At 43.1% G+C, this 13,555-nt stretch overlaps 1 protein-coding gene across 7 annotated transcripts in view; it reads right to left on the bottom strand.

Annotated features, from left to right (window-relative positions):
- Positions 1-13,555, bottom strand: part of grin2bb (glutamate receptor, ionotropic, N-methyl D-aspartate 2B, genome duplicate b) — an 88,113-nt gene that overhangs the window by 20,908 nt on the left and 53,650 nt on the right. For all 7 annotated transcript variants that reach the window (XM_019862111.1, XM_019862115.1, XM_019862116.1 and 4 more), the window contains 2 exons: positions 12,716-12,986; positions 9,675-9,867 (listed from right to left, as the gene is read on the bottom strand). In XM_019862111.1, coding sequence (XP_019717670.1) covers positions 9,675-9,867; positions 12,716-12,986 — 464 coding nt within the window. The remainder of the gene's footprint in view (positions 1-9,674; positions 9,868-12,715; positions 12,987-13,555) is intronic.

Below are 13,555 nucleotides of genomic sequence, written 5' to 3'. Positions count from 1 at the left end.
TCGGATAAAGGCACAATGCGGAACGGTGGCCAAGAACAGCAAGAGAGGGTGGGGAATAGAGAAGTAGCGCAAGGACATGACTCCATTTAATGATTTCATGGAAAGAAAAGCAGCTGCCCACAAAGTGACTGGCCTGGCTTTTGATTGGCCCCCCCCACCGTTGTCAAGGATGAGGAGGCCAACGGAGCCAAGGGCAAAAGGTGAAAATTGAAAGGAAGGGCAAGCGTATGAACCTCCTGTGAGCACTCACATCGGCAAACGTGTCTCAACAAGTGCATATCTGGTTCTTTTTCTCCCTCCGCCACCGCCTCTTTCCCTCACTCGCCCTCGTCGCAAACTGTGGGCCGCTTGTCACCATGGAGACGTTCTGCCTCGGAACACAATCCGCCGGAGAAATAAATATCGTGTCTGCATACAAGGAGTACTAAATGGATGAGCCCATCATCTTCAAGTGTGAAAAGACAAACACAAGACAATAAATCTATTAAGAAGAGATGAGCAAAGGGCCAAAGATTTAATCACAAGTACCTCCCACTGGAACACTGAACGGCTCTGAGTAAGACGTCTGTGGCTCTATCAATAACGCATTTCTCTTGAACACACGCGCGCACACACACACACACACACACACACACACACACACACACACACACACACACACACACACACACACACACACACACACACACACACACACACACACACACACAACGCACACAGTGGAGTGGAGGCTTCACATTGTATTGTGTCAACAGGCATTACTGGTTGCAGCCTGCGACAGTGCACACAAGATGGGATAAGCCTCCTTAAAGGACTTTTTGCTTCCACCTTCATCTGAGCATTGTGCAACATGCTCCTGCTCGAGGTGGAAAAAAATACCCTCACGCTATTTCTCAGTGGAATTCCAGATACTGTTACGAAGAGTCCTTGCAAATCGAAAATACATATGCCTTGTAAATTAGACACAACATGATGAAGAGCGTTGTGAACAACCCTGCCAAATATTTTGTTCTTCTACTTCTTCCTTTCATAACTTTGCTGCTGTGAATTGGGAATTTCGCCATTGCGAGACTAATAAAGGATTTCTTATCTTATCTAAATTTGAATGATTAAAAAGATTTTTTTTAAATCACCAAGTATATAAAATGAGGCTTCAAAACTATTAAAACTGAAGTTATTGTCTCAGCTCTAAAATACTGTGACAGTTTGCTGGATACATTTTTACGACACAATATTTACTGTGATATTTCAATTAAAAAACAAATAATACTAATGCTAAAACGCAGATTAAACTAAAACGAATCATTTTTGAAAAACTAAAATGAATTCAAAAAAAAAAACTAAATGAAGAAAAAAGTCAGAAAAAAATAAAAACGATACCAAAAATTCCCAAACTACTATAACCCTGGCAGGAAAGTTGCATTTTTTGTTCCAACTCTGCTAGATAATTGATCTGATGTGAATGAGGTCAGGTCGACTCATTCCAGGGCCCGAGTGTTTCAATGTGCCACGTTTAAACCACACCCCTATATAAATCTGGAAAATTGTAACTATAATTGCGATAATCAATTATTGCAGGTGTTACCCCCCCCCCAAAAAAAAAAAAAAAAAAGAAATAAAATGACGTGTGAGAAAAATGCTATGACATCTAAGTCAGTGACGTAAAGGAAAACGTGGCACGTCCCACAGATGAAAATTCTCTGCAATTAACTGGAGGAGGACATGGGGACACAATATCACCACTGTACACACCCAGCCAGCCCTCCTCAGCATCTTAGTGAAAGCGCTCGCCCACAAAGATATCTGTAGAATGACTGAATCGTGCGTTAATTCCTCCAGCCCACGCCGAACGCAGATTATGTGTGCTCTGATTGAATGAAAACACTTTCTATTGATTGAATTCGATGTGTGATGTTGCTCTCATTAACCCTTTCATGCACCAAGAATGATAACCTGTCGACTGATAACATGATAAGCTGTCCACTAGAGTAACCGCTGTCCCTGAAAGGGTTAAAATGCGGGTGCACTTCATCGAAGGCTCCAACCATCTTTGGAGAAATCGTTGTTTCATTTCGTCTTGTTGGTGATGGCTGTATCGTGCCATCTGTAGTCTGACTGTTTGACCACAAAGTTGTGTGTGTATGCATTGTCGGAGCTGTGCGTCAATTTCCGCAAATGGCTAAATTCCATACTTGGCGTGGGAACGTTCGTACGCACGCTTCGGGCACACTTCTGGAGGGCGTACAACCGCAACGCAAGGGAAGGGAGTGGAAGGCTTGTATACCTCGGCGTGATGTCATGTGACGTGTTGCCATGGCAGCCACAACCATCAGCTGTGTTGCCATGGGAACAGTAATCTCAGCGGATGAGAGGCGTATCTGGTTTTTTTTTTTTTTTGGGCTTTTTTTTACTTGCTATCTCTCGACGTCTCTCACTGTCAGATCAGTGCCGGCGATTCACCTCAGAGAGATGCCACAAATCACTCATCAATAGTGTGCAAGGCCAGTGTTAAACCAGTGCCTTTACTGATGCATGCTGGGATTTGGAGGGCAGCACGGGCCGGCTTGCCTTGTTTTTCATGTTTGGAGCCCATACGATCGACGGGGCATTTATGAGCTGTTTGATCCCTTCTCATGTCGGTGCTCCCTTCTGAGTTGACTGGAAATAGAAGAAGAAAAAAAAAAGGCAACTGGGAGGAGCTACTAAGAGAATCTCACGCAGCTCAATCGCAGTCACGCTCGATGTTTGCGCACGCTTCACCCACCAACTCTTCACTGTGTGTCTGTGAGGGGAATAGAAACAACCTTACAGCTTAAATAGCTTCGGCATGGTGACTCATGTTGATTCCTGCCTTTTATTGTAGACTGCTTCTAAAAAAAAAAAAAAATAGCAACACAGTCTGTCGCTGCAATCCAGGGAGGGATATAAAAATGACACCAGCACACACACCCACATATACACATGTACATATTATACTATACATGTATATGTGTGTATATATATATATATATGTTATAATGTGTTGTTATGTAAAATAAAGACATCCGCAAAAAAGCTGGGACCGGATGATTAATCAGTTGGACCCGAGTTTTCATTTCTTGTACAGCATTTATTTCTCTAAATATGAACAAACAGGAAGAGAACTAGTGTGATGGAATGGGTTGACTCTGAAGGTTTCTTGGAACAACAAGTTGTCAAAAGACCCACAAACAAAAAAACAACACCCAAAAAAACTTTGATAAAAGCTGCAGCCAACACCTGAGTTTGAATCGTGAGAAACTACAGGTTGTGATACTTTAACCAGAGAGGATCAAATCAGCTTTTATCACAGCCAAGGCTAAAAGTAAAAAATAAAAAGAAGTGAGATATTTAATGATGTACAGTACTGCATAAATTGCTTTGGGATGGAAGGCACGACTTCCAGTCGAGAGCCTTGAAAAAGAGTCCTCTGGTGCAGCATGGTGGTTGTGGGCCACTGGGAGGAGCCCAGGTGAGCTGCAGACAGACATCAAAGAGCAACCTGCAGTGTGAACAGGAGGGCTGATGTAACGCGGGCCCCCCGTTCATTTCAAACTGAGCCAGGCTTGAACATGCCAACACACCTTCCGCACCGTAGCGGCATCAAATATTCATTCCATCTATTTTTGAGTCGTCATATGAAATTCAAATGACCCGTTTAAAGCGCCAAAACCTTCTACTGAATTGCTACAAAGGCTCCACTTAATTGCCGCTACGTGCGGCACATTTCTATCCCCAAAGAATACATCAATGTGCTTTGAGACACCTATTTGCACGTACGCCACAGCAAAAGTGCAGCGTGCTTGGAATTTTACCGTCCACTATGTCACAAATGTGTGAAAATGGAAGCAAGGCAAGATGACTGAAAGCAGCTTAAAGTGATAATCACAACCTGACACACCGACGACTCGGCTGCGTCTTACAGCACACTTACTGCCGCAGGCGTCGTTAGGATGGAAGTTCGGCCCCAACTATTTGGTTTCAAAAACAGCTCAAGGATATTTACAGCAAATTAAACGTTTTGACCCCAATTACGTCTTCTTCCACCGACACATGATTTATGCTAAGTGAAATCTTGGTAAATATTCAATGCAGAACAGCATGGGGGAAAAAAAAAAACAGGAACTATTGTCATTTTCTAATCGGTGACCTTTTCCAATATGACAGGTAAAACGGCAAAACATATCATCGCTTTCTTTTTTTGGTGACGAACACATTTTCTCCGGGTACTCTGGCTTCCCTCCACGTTTCAAAAACTTCCACGCTCAACTGACGACTACCACACTTGTTGTTTAATTCACAGCACCGGCATAGCAGCAGAGCTCATTTATGCCACTTTAAAATAACAAAATGTCAATGTAAAGTATCACAATGGAAAATACTTGATCAAGTAATAGCCTCACTGATTACGAGCGTGCAAATGACAGTCTCCATTTCAGAGCGTGTATCTTGGCAGCAGCTTCCCGTGGCTTCTGGGTTCTCAGATTTCAGGTTCAACGTGTTGCCACGCAAATATCATTTGCCCAACACCTCCCGAATCCAACGCGCCGCTGCCCACAACACACCGCGCCAATCACTGATTTGTCTGTTTCTTTTTTTTAACCAATCAGATTTCAGGCTCCCCCCCCCCCCTTCAAAAAAAAGGTGGCATTGGCATTTTGTGTCCTCTGCTTGGTTTAGCTATAGTTATCCATCAGATTGTTTGACAAGGACAATATCGGACATGATGAAAAATGACATTTCAATGTTTTTAAACATTGTACTCAAAACATACAGCAATGGTTTTGAAAAGACTGTGTGAAGTGATTTATGAAACTTTGCTATCAAACAATTGCTCTTACGCTAAGACATACACACTTCAGTTCGCTACAGCTTTTCGTTAGCTCCTATAAATCAGTGCAGCTCTTACTCTACTCCAAATGATAATCCACTTTCAGCCAATTGTGTGACATATCAATAAAAATAGTGAAAGGTGCAATAACACAAACGTGAATCCGGCACTCATGCAGTATGTGAACAAATACCAGTAAAGGAGGCCACAACTGATCTGTTATTCAAGGCAAATGGAGAGGCTTTGTCCAGAGCTCATTGATCACCAATCAAATGGGCACTAATCCATTCCTCTAATAAATGTATAGAAATATATTTATTGAATGCATGGATGGTTGAAGGGAAGCGTGGCGGTTAAACATTTCATCGTCATTAAAAGGAGCTTTATAAAGACTCCGGTATTGTCTGTGCAAAATAGGCAAACACAGCCAGAGAACCGAAAGTGTGAAAAGAGAGATTGAAAGTGGGCAGCCGTTGATCAAATTGATCCTTTGACCCACTTGGATGGTAAAAAAAAAAAAAAAGACTTTGGATACATCACTGGGGCTCCACGTGCCCAAAAGCGCAATGCTTTGGTGTGTTGGTTCGCTAATAAAGGGAGTCAGGAATTATCAGTCAGCCGCTTTTATTGTGGCCATTGAGGAATGCAATAACGCTGCCACGCTACAGCCGCCGCAGGAGGAAAGACTTTAAGAGGTGACTATAAGCGGAGACTAGCACGAGAGAGGCGCCGCACGCCTCTCGCGCCCCGTGCTGAAGACTGTCTTCTTAGCTTTAAGCTCACAGCTGGTTTGTACACGCAGACGGTGGGGCAAAAAGCGGCCAAGCTGTCTACTTTTGGGAATATACGCGGTGCCATAAAGGATTCATTTATTGCAAAAGGAAATGAAAACACGAATCAAAGATATTAGTCGAACACCAGGAGCAGAGAATGAGTTTTTTTTAGTCGACACTTAATACATCTGTCTGAACAGCCTTTTATTTGTATGAAGCTATCTATCCATCTATCTACGTATTTATCTATCTATCCCTCCTCTTTCTCTCACTCTCTCTTTATCCATCTATCGCAAAAATGCCTTTCATAAGTTAACGGGCATGTTTTTTTTTTTTTTTTTGTCCACACACTGAGCTCCATTTTTGTAAGTCGCAACCGCTTTCCTCGACCGACCCCTCTCCACAGTCAGCATGGTAAGGAAAGCCGTACCCTGCGTTTTCCCGCAGGAGATAGACAAGTCACTTTTCAAGCCCCTTAAGCTGTTTTTGTTTAGTATGACTGACGAACGTGAATAAAAGGGAGACAGAGCTGTCGAATAAACATGCAAATTGATCTACAAGGACTGGAAATGAATTCAGCAACAGTGCAAACACACCAATTTGTGACAAAATATTAATCATCACATCTGTAAGGTAACCTGTCAGCAGTCACATCCGCATAAATACACACTCAGAATCGACAAATTATCATCATAATTAATACCACATAGAAACACCTCTTTCGCTGAACCTTCCTCGCACGAAAAGCCCTCGGCGCCTCATCCAAAACCACTTGGAGCACATTTTCTCATTTCATCGTTCTCAGCGCAGATCTCCCTTTTACTTTATCTCATTAATATTACAAGATCTGTATTTAGCGTGGATATGTCGGAGCGTGCAACTGGCTCGTTCCGTGTTTATTTAATGGGTGTGTAGATGTGCTGTGTGCGCCCAGAAGGTCAAGCAGCCGCCTCAACTCATATGTGAGTGCATGACTCACGGGAGCCTCCCGTCTTCGTCCATCACCACTGACAGGATGGCACGTTAATACGTTCTGCATATGGCCCACTGTGGCCTGTAGCTATCCTACCGCACCGCGCGCAGACATATGGCCTTATTATTGCTTTTGTCTCTCGGGGTGCATGTGTGCGTATGTGCTTGCGCCTGAGCATTCTGTGTGGCGCAACACTTGAAATACCACTTTTATTGCATGCGCATTTTGGCGGCTACACAAGAAGCACACACACACACACACACACACACACACACACACACACACACACACACACACACACACACACACACACACACACACACACACACAGGTGAAGGCCTTTAACGCCATTAGATAGTGTGTGTTGTGTGTGAATGCGTGTCCTCCCCCACAAAGTCAACACTGAGATCAAAATTCTATACCACGGGTGTCATACTCATTGTTGTCGCGGGCCACTTTGGAGTTATGTCTTCCTTTGGAGGGCTGTTAAAACAGTGAAACCGAATGAATGGTTGATCATCACATATTACTTGTACACAAAAAAATTGATGGCTCACTAGTTTTGAAATCAGTCAAGTATGTGTTCAATTATTGCTCAAGTGAGTCTAAACAGGTTAACAAAATGATTGCGAAATGTCACCGTTATTTATTACGTATGACAATTTGAGATTTCGCAACAGCTTTAAGCAAGAATCATGGAAGTTGATGGAGATGATTCGCTTTCGTGGGCCACATAAAATGATGCGGCAGGCGAGATCTGGCCCCCGGACCTCGACTTTGACACTTGCGTTCTATACCTTCACTCGGTCGAATTGAGAAAAATTTAAAGGAATGGTTGCTTGAAAAAAAAAGTACATCATTTGTTCTCACACACACACACACACACACACACACACACACACACACACACACACACACACACATGCACGCACTGACACGCACGCACACACAAAGGTTGATTGAGCGCTCACCTCAAGTCGCACAGCGTCCTTTGGAGACTAAACTATTCATGTTTGTGATGTTATTGTTGTCTCAGTCGTGCTGTGAGTGGATGCTGTGACAGTGTGTACCAATGCTAATGTTATTCCGGGGCAGCGGGGTGGGGGGGGGGTAACATTTACAATAGTCCATCAACATGGAAGTTTTAGAATCTTTTCACTTTACCAACATTCATCTACATTCACCAAGCTATAGTGGCAGTAAGGAAAATGAGGAAAAGTGTGATGAAAGACAACAGAGTTAAGTTTTAAAAGGCAAATGGGATGAAGAATTGCATCGGAGAGTTTATGCATGTTTTTTTTTTTTTTTTTTAACAGTCTTGTCTAAAGGCCATGCTAAAACATAATTCTATAAATGTGGTTGGAGAAATCTAAATTTTTGTCTCTTCTGACAAATGTGCTTGTCCCGCAGCGGACGGTGGAAAGAGTGAAGCGTTAAAACATTAGCCATGAATTTAAACTGCGATGAATTATTGAAGAGCAGTGCTCCTGCTTTTCTGTAATGTGCCAAAAGGCAAAACAAGGATGTTCACGGGAGGAGAACAAAGAATGCTTTTTGTCTCCCAGTAAGTGTTTCTCTATCTGCAGTTAAAAGCTTTCGTTTTGCTGCTTAACACAGTCTCCTTGGGTGTGGTGTCCGTGCGCTTGCGTGTGTGTCTGCACTGCATCGATTGTTAACTCCGCTTCCGGCAATGAAAGTCCGACTATGATTAATTTCTGCAAGGCTTCGACTCCAATTCTTAAGATTTCACCTGTTATTGGTCATCTTACATTCGTGCTCCATGCAAAAACGATGCCAGCTCCTTTTGAACTCAGAAGTCCAAGACTGCAGTTCACAAAAGGCTTGATCCCTCATCAGGATGAAACGTCTGATCAATTTGTTTGTTTATAGCACAAATCATTAGATTGACACTCATGTTACATATGACATAAATTAACTCAATCACTGCTAGCTTTATAATAATAATAATAATAATACATTTAATTTTGAAAGCGCTTTTCATCGTACTCAAAGACACTTTACAAGAGTTTAAATCACGGGATAAAATGTACACTTTATGCTATTGATCTGGCAGTGAATGAGTTTCATAAAAATTAAAAAAGCAGACTCCAGACTAAATCACGTGTGAAATTTGTCACTTGACTGAGTGGGAGTGGCCATCGGGAATTTCGGGGAAATATGTAAATTTTCCCGGCCGGCTGGTGTATTTCAGTCCTGGGAATGAAGGACTTGCTTGCATATGGAAAAAGTGTGGGCAGCGCTTGTATACAGCAAATTGTATTTTTATAATCAAATAAATTTAACCAACCATAATTTGTTCATGAAAGCATGTAGCAAACTGAACTGTGGAATTGTGCATCTGGCTCACAGGTTCATGGATGAAATCCCTGTTTAGATATTGACAAAAAAAAAAAAAAAAAATCACTTTCACCTTCATACCAATTGAAAATTTTGAATTTTCAATGAACCGAACATGCATGTTTTTGGAATGAAACCGGAGCACCGTGAAAATCTTCACGATGCTCCGGCTTGCATTCTAAATTTTTGATAGGTGTGAATGTGAACGTTTTTTTTTTTTGTCTACGTGTAAATCTCCTTTCAGGATCGGGAAAGGATCCAGCCTAACTGCAACCATAATGACAACAAACACAAAAGAAAATGGATGGAAGCATATAGTTAAGCCTCTAAAATAGAAAATAATCTATTAAAAAAAAAAAAAATACTTCAAAAAACTTTGATCGATGAATGGACCAATAAATATGCGGGTTACATTAGAAATTATTTTTAAAGAGTGCTCTTCATCACGCTGTTCACATTTTGACATCAGGAGGCCAAGATGACAGTCACAAAAAGGCATGGAAGTGGATGTCCTTGGGGAATTATTGGTCGATGCATGGATCAAACTCCCGACGTGAATGTTGCCATTCATCTAATTGTTAGAGAAAACCAAGTCGTGCCAAAAATGTGATAGATCAGTGTGCGTTTCTGGCTCATCCTGAAATTGCCCCTGTAAACCCACCATCCCCAAATTTTGCTAAGTAGTGTACATAATATGCTATACAATCTAATCCTTGCCCACCTGAGTATTTCCTTGGAGTGGCCAGTGTTGATGTTCTTCTTGTCGGGGGTCCCAAAGCAGCTGGATTTCATGAGGGTGTGAGGCCCGCGATCCAGTATCATGGTGGATGTCGCCGTGGCAATGACGGCGACTGCATCGCGCACCCTGGCTTCAATGTTGTAATCCCACTCATCATATGACACCGAGATCAGCCCTGCGTGGGACGGAAGAGGAAGGGGTAGAGATGGATTCATCCATCATGACAATGATTGACACCCCCTTGAAAATTTAATTTTATAATGACCTGCATGAAGAGTTTGAACTGTTAATATCCTACAAACTGTGGTCCCAAAACGCATATTTCAAATCGTTCAACATGACCTTTAAAAATAATTGAAATAAAAGTCTTACGGGTTATTTGATTTAAAGTTTTCGTAGCCAGTAGAAATAGAAATTCATCCATCCATCCATTTTCCGATCCGCTTTATTCCTCACAAGGGTTGCGGGGGTGCTGGAGCCTATCCCAGCCGTCTTGGGGCAGTAGGCGGGGGCCACCCTGAACCGGTTACCAGCCAATCGCAGGACACACAGAGACGAACAACCATCCGCGCTCACACTCACACCTAGGGACAATTTAGAGTGTCCAATCAGCCTGCCATGCATGTTTTTGGAATGCGGGAGGAAAACGGAGTACCCGGAGAAAACCCACGCAAGCCCGGGGAGAACATGCAAACTCCGGAGTTGGATTTGAACCCGGTATCTCTGTACTGTGAGGTCGACGCGCAAACCATTGGACCACCGGGCCGTCCGAAATAGAAATTATCAAGTGATAAAAATAACTTTTCCATTGGTTAGCTTGAATTTTTAATCATCACTCAGCAGAACAACAACATGGTCATGCAACTAAGACTCTCCAAAACATCCGCTGGCAACCCATGCTGGCAACCCATGCTGGCGTCCCATGTAGATGCAGCAAGTTGATTTTGAGGAAGAACAGACATATACAAACAACGTAGCAGGGGTCCCTGAAAATCTTAAATGTGAGTCTAGGAAAAAATGTCATGACAGGAAATTAATGAAAAACTCTTAACCGCAATCTGTGGAACCAAAGCATTAATATGTTACTATGTATTAATATGCTAATATGTATGTATACACATAGATCTTTTTACCCCCTCAAGAGGAACACGTGAATGAAAAACTGTGAAAACTGTGAACATGGAAACTGTGGTTCAGCCCTCAGCTCATTTTGTTATGCTTGGCCATCCGAGCATGAAGAACTACCGATGTCTGCACGCATTTCTATCTCACCCATAAACTAGAGCGTTTTGGTGGTTATGATCCTTGGCTGGTTTGCATTTTACAGTATTCCCAGTTTTCAAATTCAGTGGAAACAGGCAGACTTGGAGCCAGCTTGTTATCAGTACTGACTTTGCAGCTGTTGACAGCTAGCGTGTCAACTATGCTAAACTTATCTATAAAAATTGGAATTGTCGTGTCTGTGTGAATTTCTCATTAAAAAAAAATCCACTGTACATATACCACTGCGATATCAAGAGCACAGTCAGATGTAAATGCTGGAAAGGGCCAGAACTTGTTAATAAGTGCTGCTGGGGAACTACACACTTCATTATTAGATATATGACAAAAATGCTCTATTTTAAATATGGGCAAGTACATGCGCTTAATCTATTTCCTTTTTGCGAATACATTTTTCAAAACATGTACAAAAGATCCACTAATGTTTGAACCAAAAAAACCCCAAAATAACCACATTCTTTCTTGCACCAAGATTACCATTCAAGGACGGCATAATACTGCCAAACAAGAAAAAAATTAAGCTCAAGAACTCATTTAGCACATTTTTTCACAAAAAATCAACATACTCAAAATTGTAATACTTGAGTACTATGTTTGTCCTGCACATCATTCCAAAACCGCAAAAGATTATTGGCCTACTCACGTATTATAGAACCGTATAAGACCCATTGGAAAAGCAACTAAGACACATTTGTCCGGAGGTGATTATTTATCCATCCATCCATTTTCCTATCCGCTTTATCCTCACAAGGGTCGCGGGGGGTGCTGGAGCCTATCCCAGCCATCTTGGGGCAGTAGGCGGGGGCCACCCTGAACCGGTTGCCAGCCAATCGCAGGACACACAGAGACGAACAACCATCCGCGCTCACACTCACACCTAGGGACAATTTGGAGTGTTTGAACAGCCTACCATGCATGTTTTTGGAATGCGGGAGGAGAAAACCAAACCAGGCACGGGGAGAACATGCAAACCCCACACAGGAAGGCCGGAGCCGCGATCAAACCCACGACCTCTGCACTGTGAGGCCGACGCGCTAACCACTGGACCACCGGGCCGCCCAGAGGTGATACTTAAAGCTTCATTTGACCCGTGCATATTCCCTGTTCAGCACCCACCAATTTACACATTTGTGTTTTTCTTATCTTTTTTTTCCGAATATTTGTCATATTTTGGATTGTTACCTTTTTTTTCCTGTGATTACTGCCCATCACTGGTCTAAGCTAACACGGTTTAATTGAATCCCTGCTGACCTCTCTGGTTTGTCAGTGAAAAGGCTTCAAGTGTGAGTAAAGACGTGTTGGGGAATATGGAGACTGTGCAATTAATAGATAAGGCCCGCGAGTGTGGCCAGCAGCAGAGTTAAAAGCACCGACAAGCAATATAAATTAATGACGCACTGCCTTCTGTGAAAACGCCTGTAAACTTTCTCTGCCTCTTTGATTCTCTTTTTAGTGTTTGTGATTGCCCCAAATCATACATATACACTACATACGCAGTAGACATGATCACTTTTTCAACCATAACATTAGTGTCGAGTCACAGTTGACTTCAATTCTCTTGCCTTTGTTACATTTATTGGATTCAACACTATTGGAGATGATTCTATGTGGTCACCAGAAAATGTAAAGGTGGTGTAATCTCTGTTTTAATTTGCTGCCCTATCGGAGTGTAAAGGGTAATGGAAGCCATCCATAAATACAAAATGACAGTTGAGCGGACGTGACGAGGGGCGCATGCTCACCTGTGGGGAACACAGAGGGCACGTGGTCTGCGTCTCCGGCCACCAACGAGGGGACGATCCACGTGAAGCCGTAACCAGTGAGCCCCACAGAATGAGCCACCTCGAAGATGGTGCTGGCCTCCTCCTTCGTGCAGTAAAGCAGGATGACCGGACTCTGCAGTTTCTTCAGCTGGTTCTGGATTTTGGAGTCACCGTCATCTACTGACATATCCAACAGGAGGACTTCCTCCAGCTCCCAGCCCACAAAGCTATTGTCGATGGTACTGCGGACCTTGATGGATAAGAGAGATAAAAATGCATAACTTGGGGTTGGGCTCTGCTAAAATGATCAAAACAGATTGTATTACTTTATTGTGCTGTGAGCCATTTCAAACTGCTGTTGCGACAGTTTTATTGAACTAAAGGCAATGAGCTAGAGCAGGGTTTCCCAACCACCAGAACATAGACCAGCATAAGGCCTTGACCGGGCCTCGCTGGGTAGAGTGGAACCTTGGTTCTTGACATTCATCCGAGCCGCTAATCCTCACAAGGGTTGCGGGCGTGCTGGAGCCTATCCCAGCCGTCTTCAGCCAGTAGGCGGGGTACACCCAGCACTGGTTGCCAGCTAATCATTTTGCAAAGAGGTGAACTGTTGAGCTGACGGACTCAGTCCTAGAGCGTTGAAGGATGCTCTTCAGAACCTGACTTTCACCGTGGGCGTCCTGGCAACACGGGAGGACCAGTATTATTCCCAATTTGATGGGGAGTCCAATTCACACCTGGCACTGGTGGTGCACATCCTGCGGCCGCCACAAGACCCTGTTCCGGTGGCACACATCCTGTGGCCGCCACAAGTCCCTG

Source organism: Hippocampus comes, unplaced genomic scaffold (assembly GCF_001891065.2).
Source record: "Hippocampus comes isolate QL1 unplaced genomic scaffold, H_comes_QL1_v1.1 scaffold7, whole genome shotgun sequence".
Taxonomy (NCBI): Eukaryota; Metazoa; Chordata; class Actinopteri; order Syngnathiformes; family Syngnathidae; genus Hippocampus; species Hippocampus comes.
The sequence above is the reverse complement of the archived record's forward strand: the minus strand, read 5'-3'. Positions and strand labels throughout refer to the sequence as shown.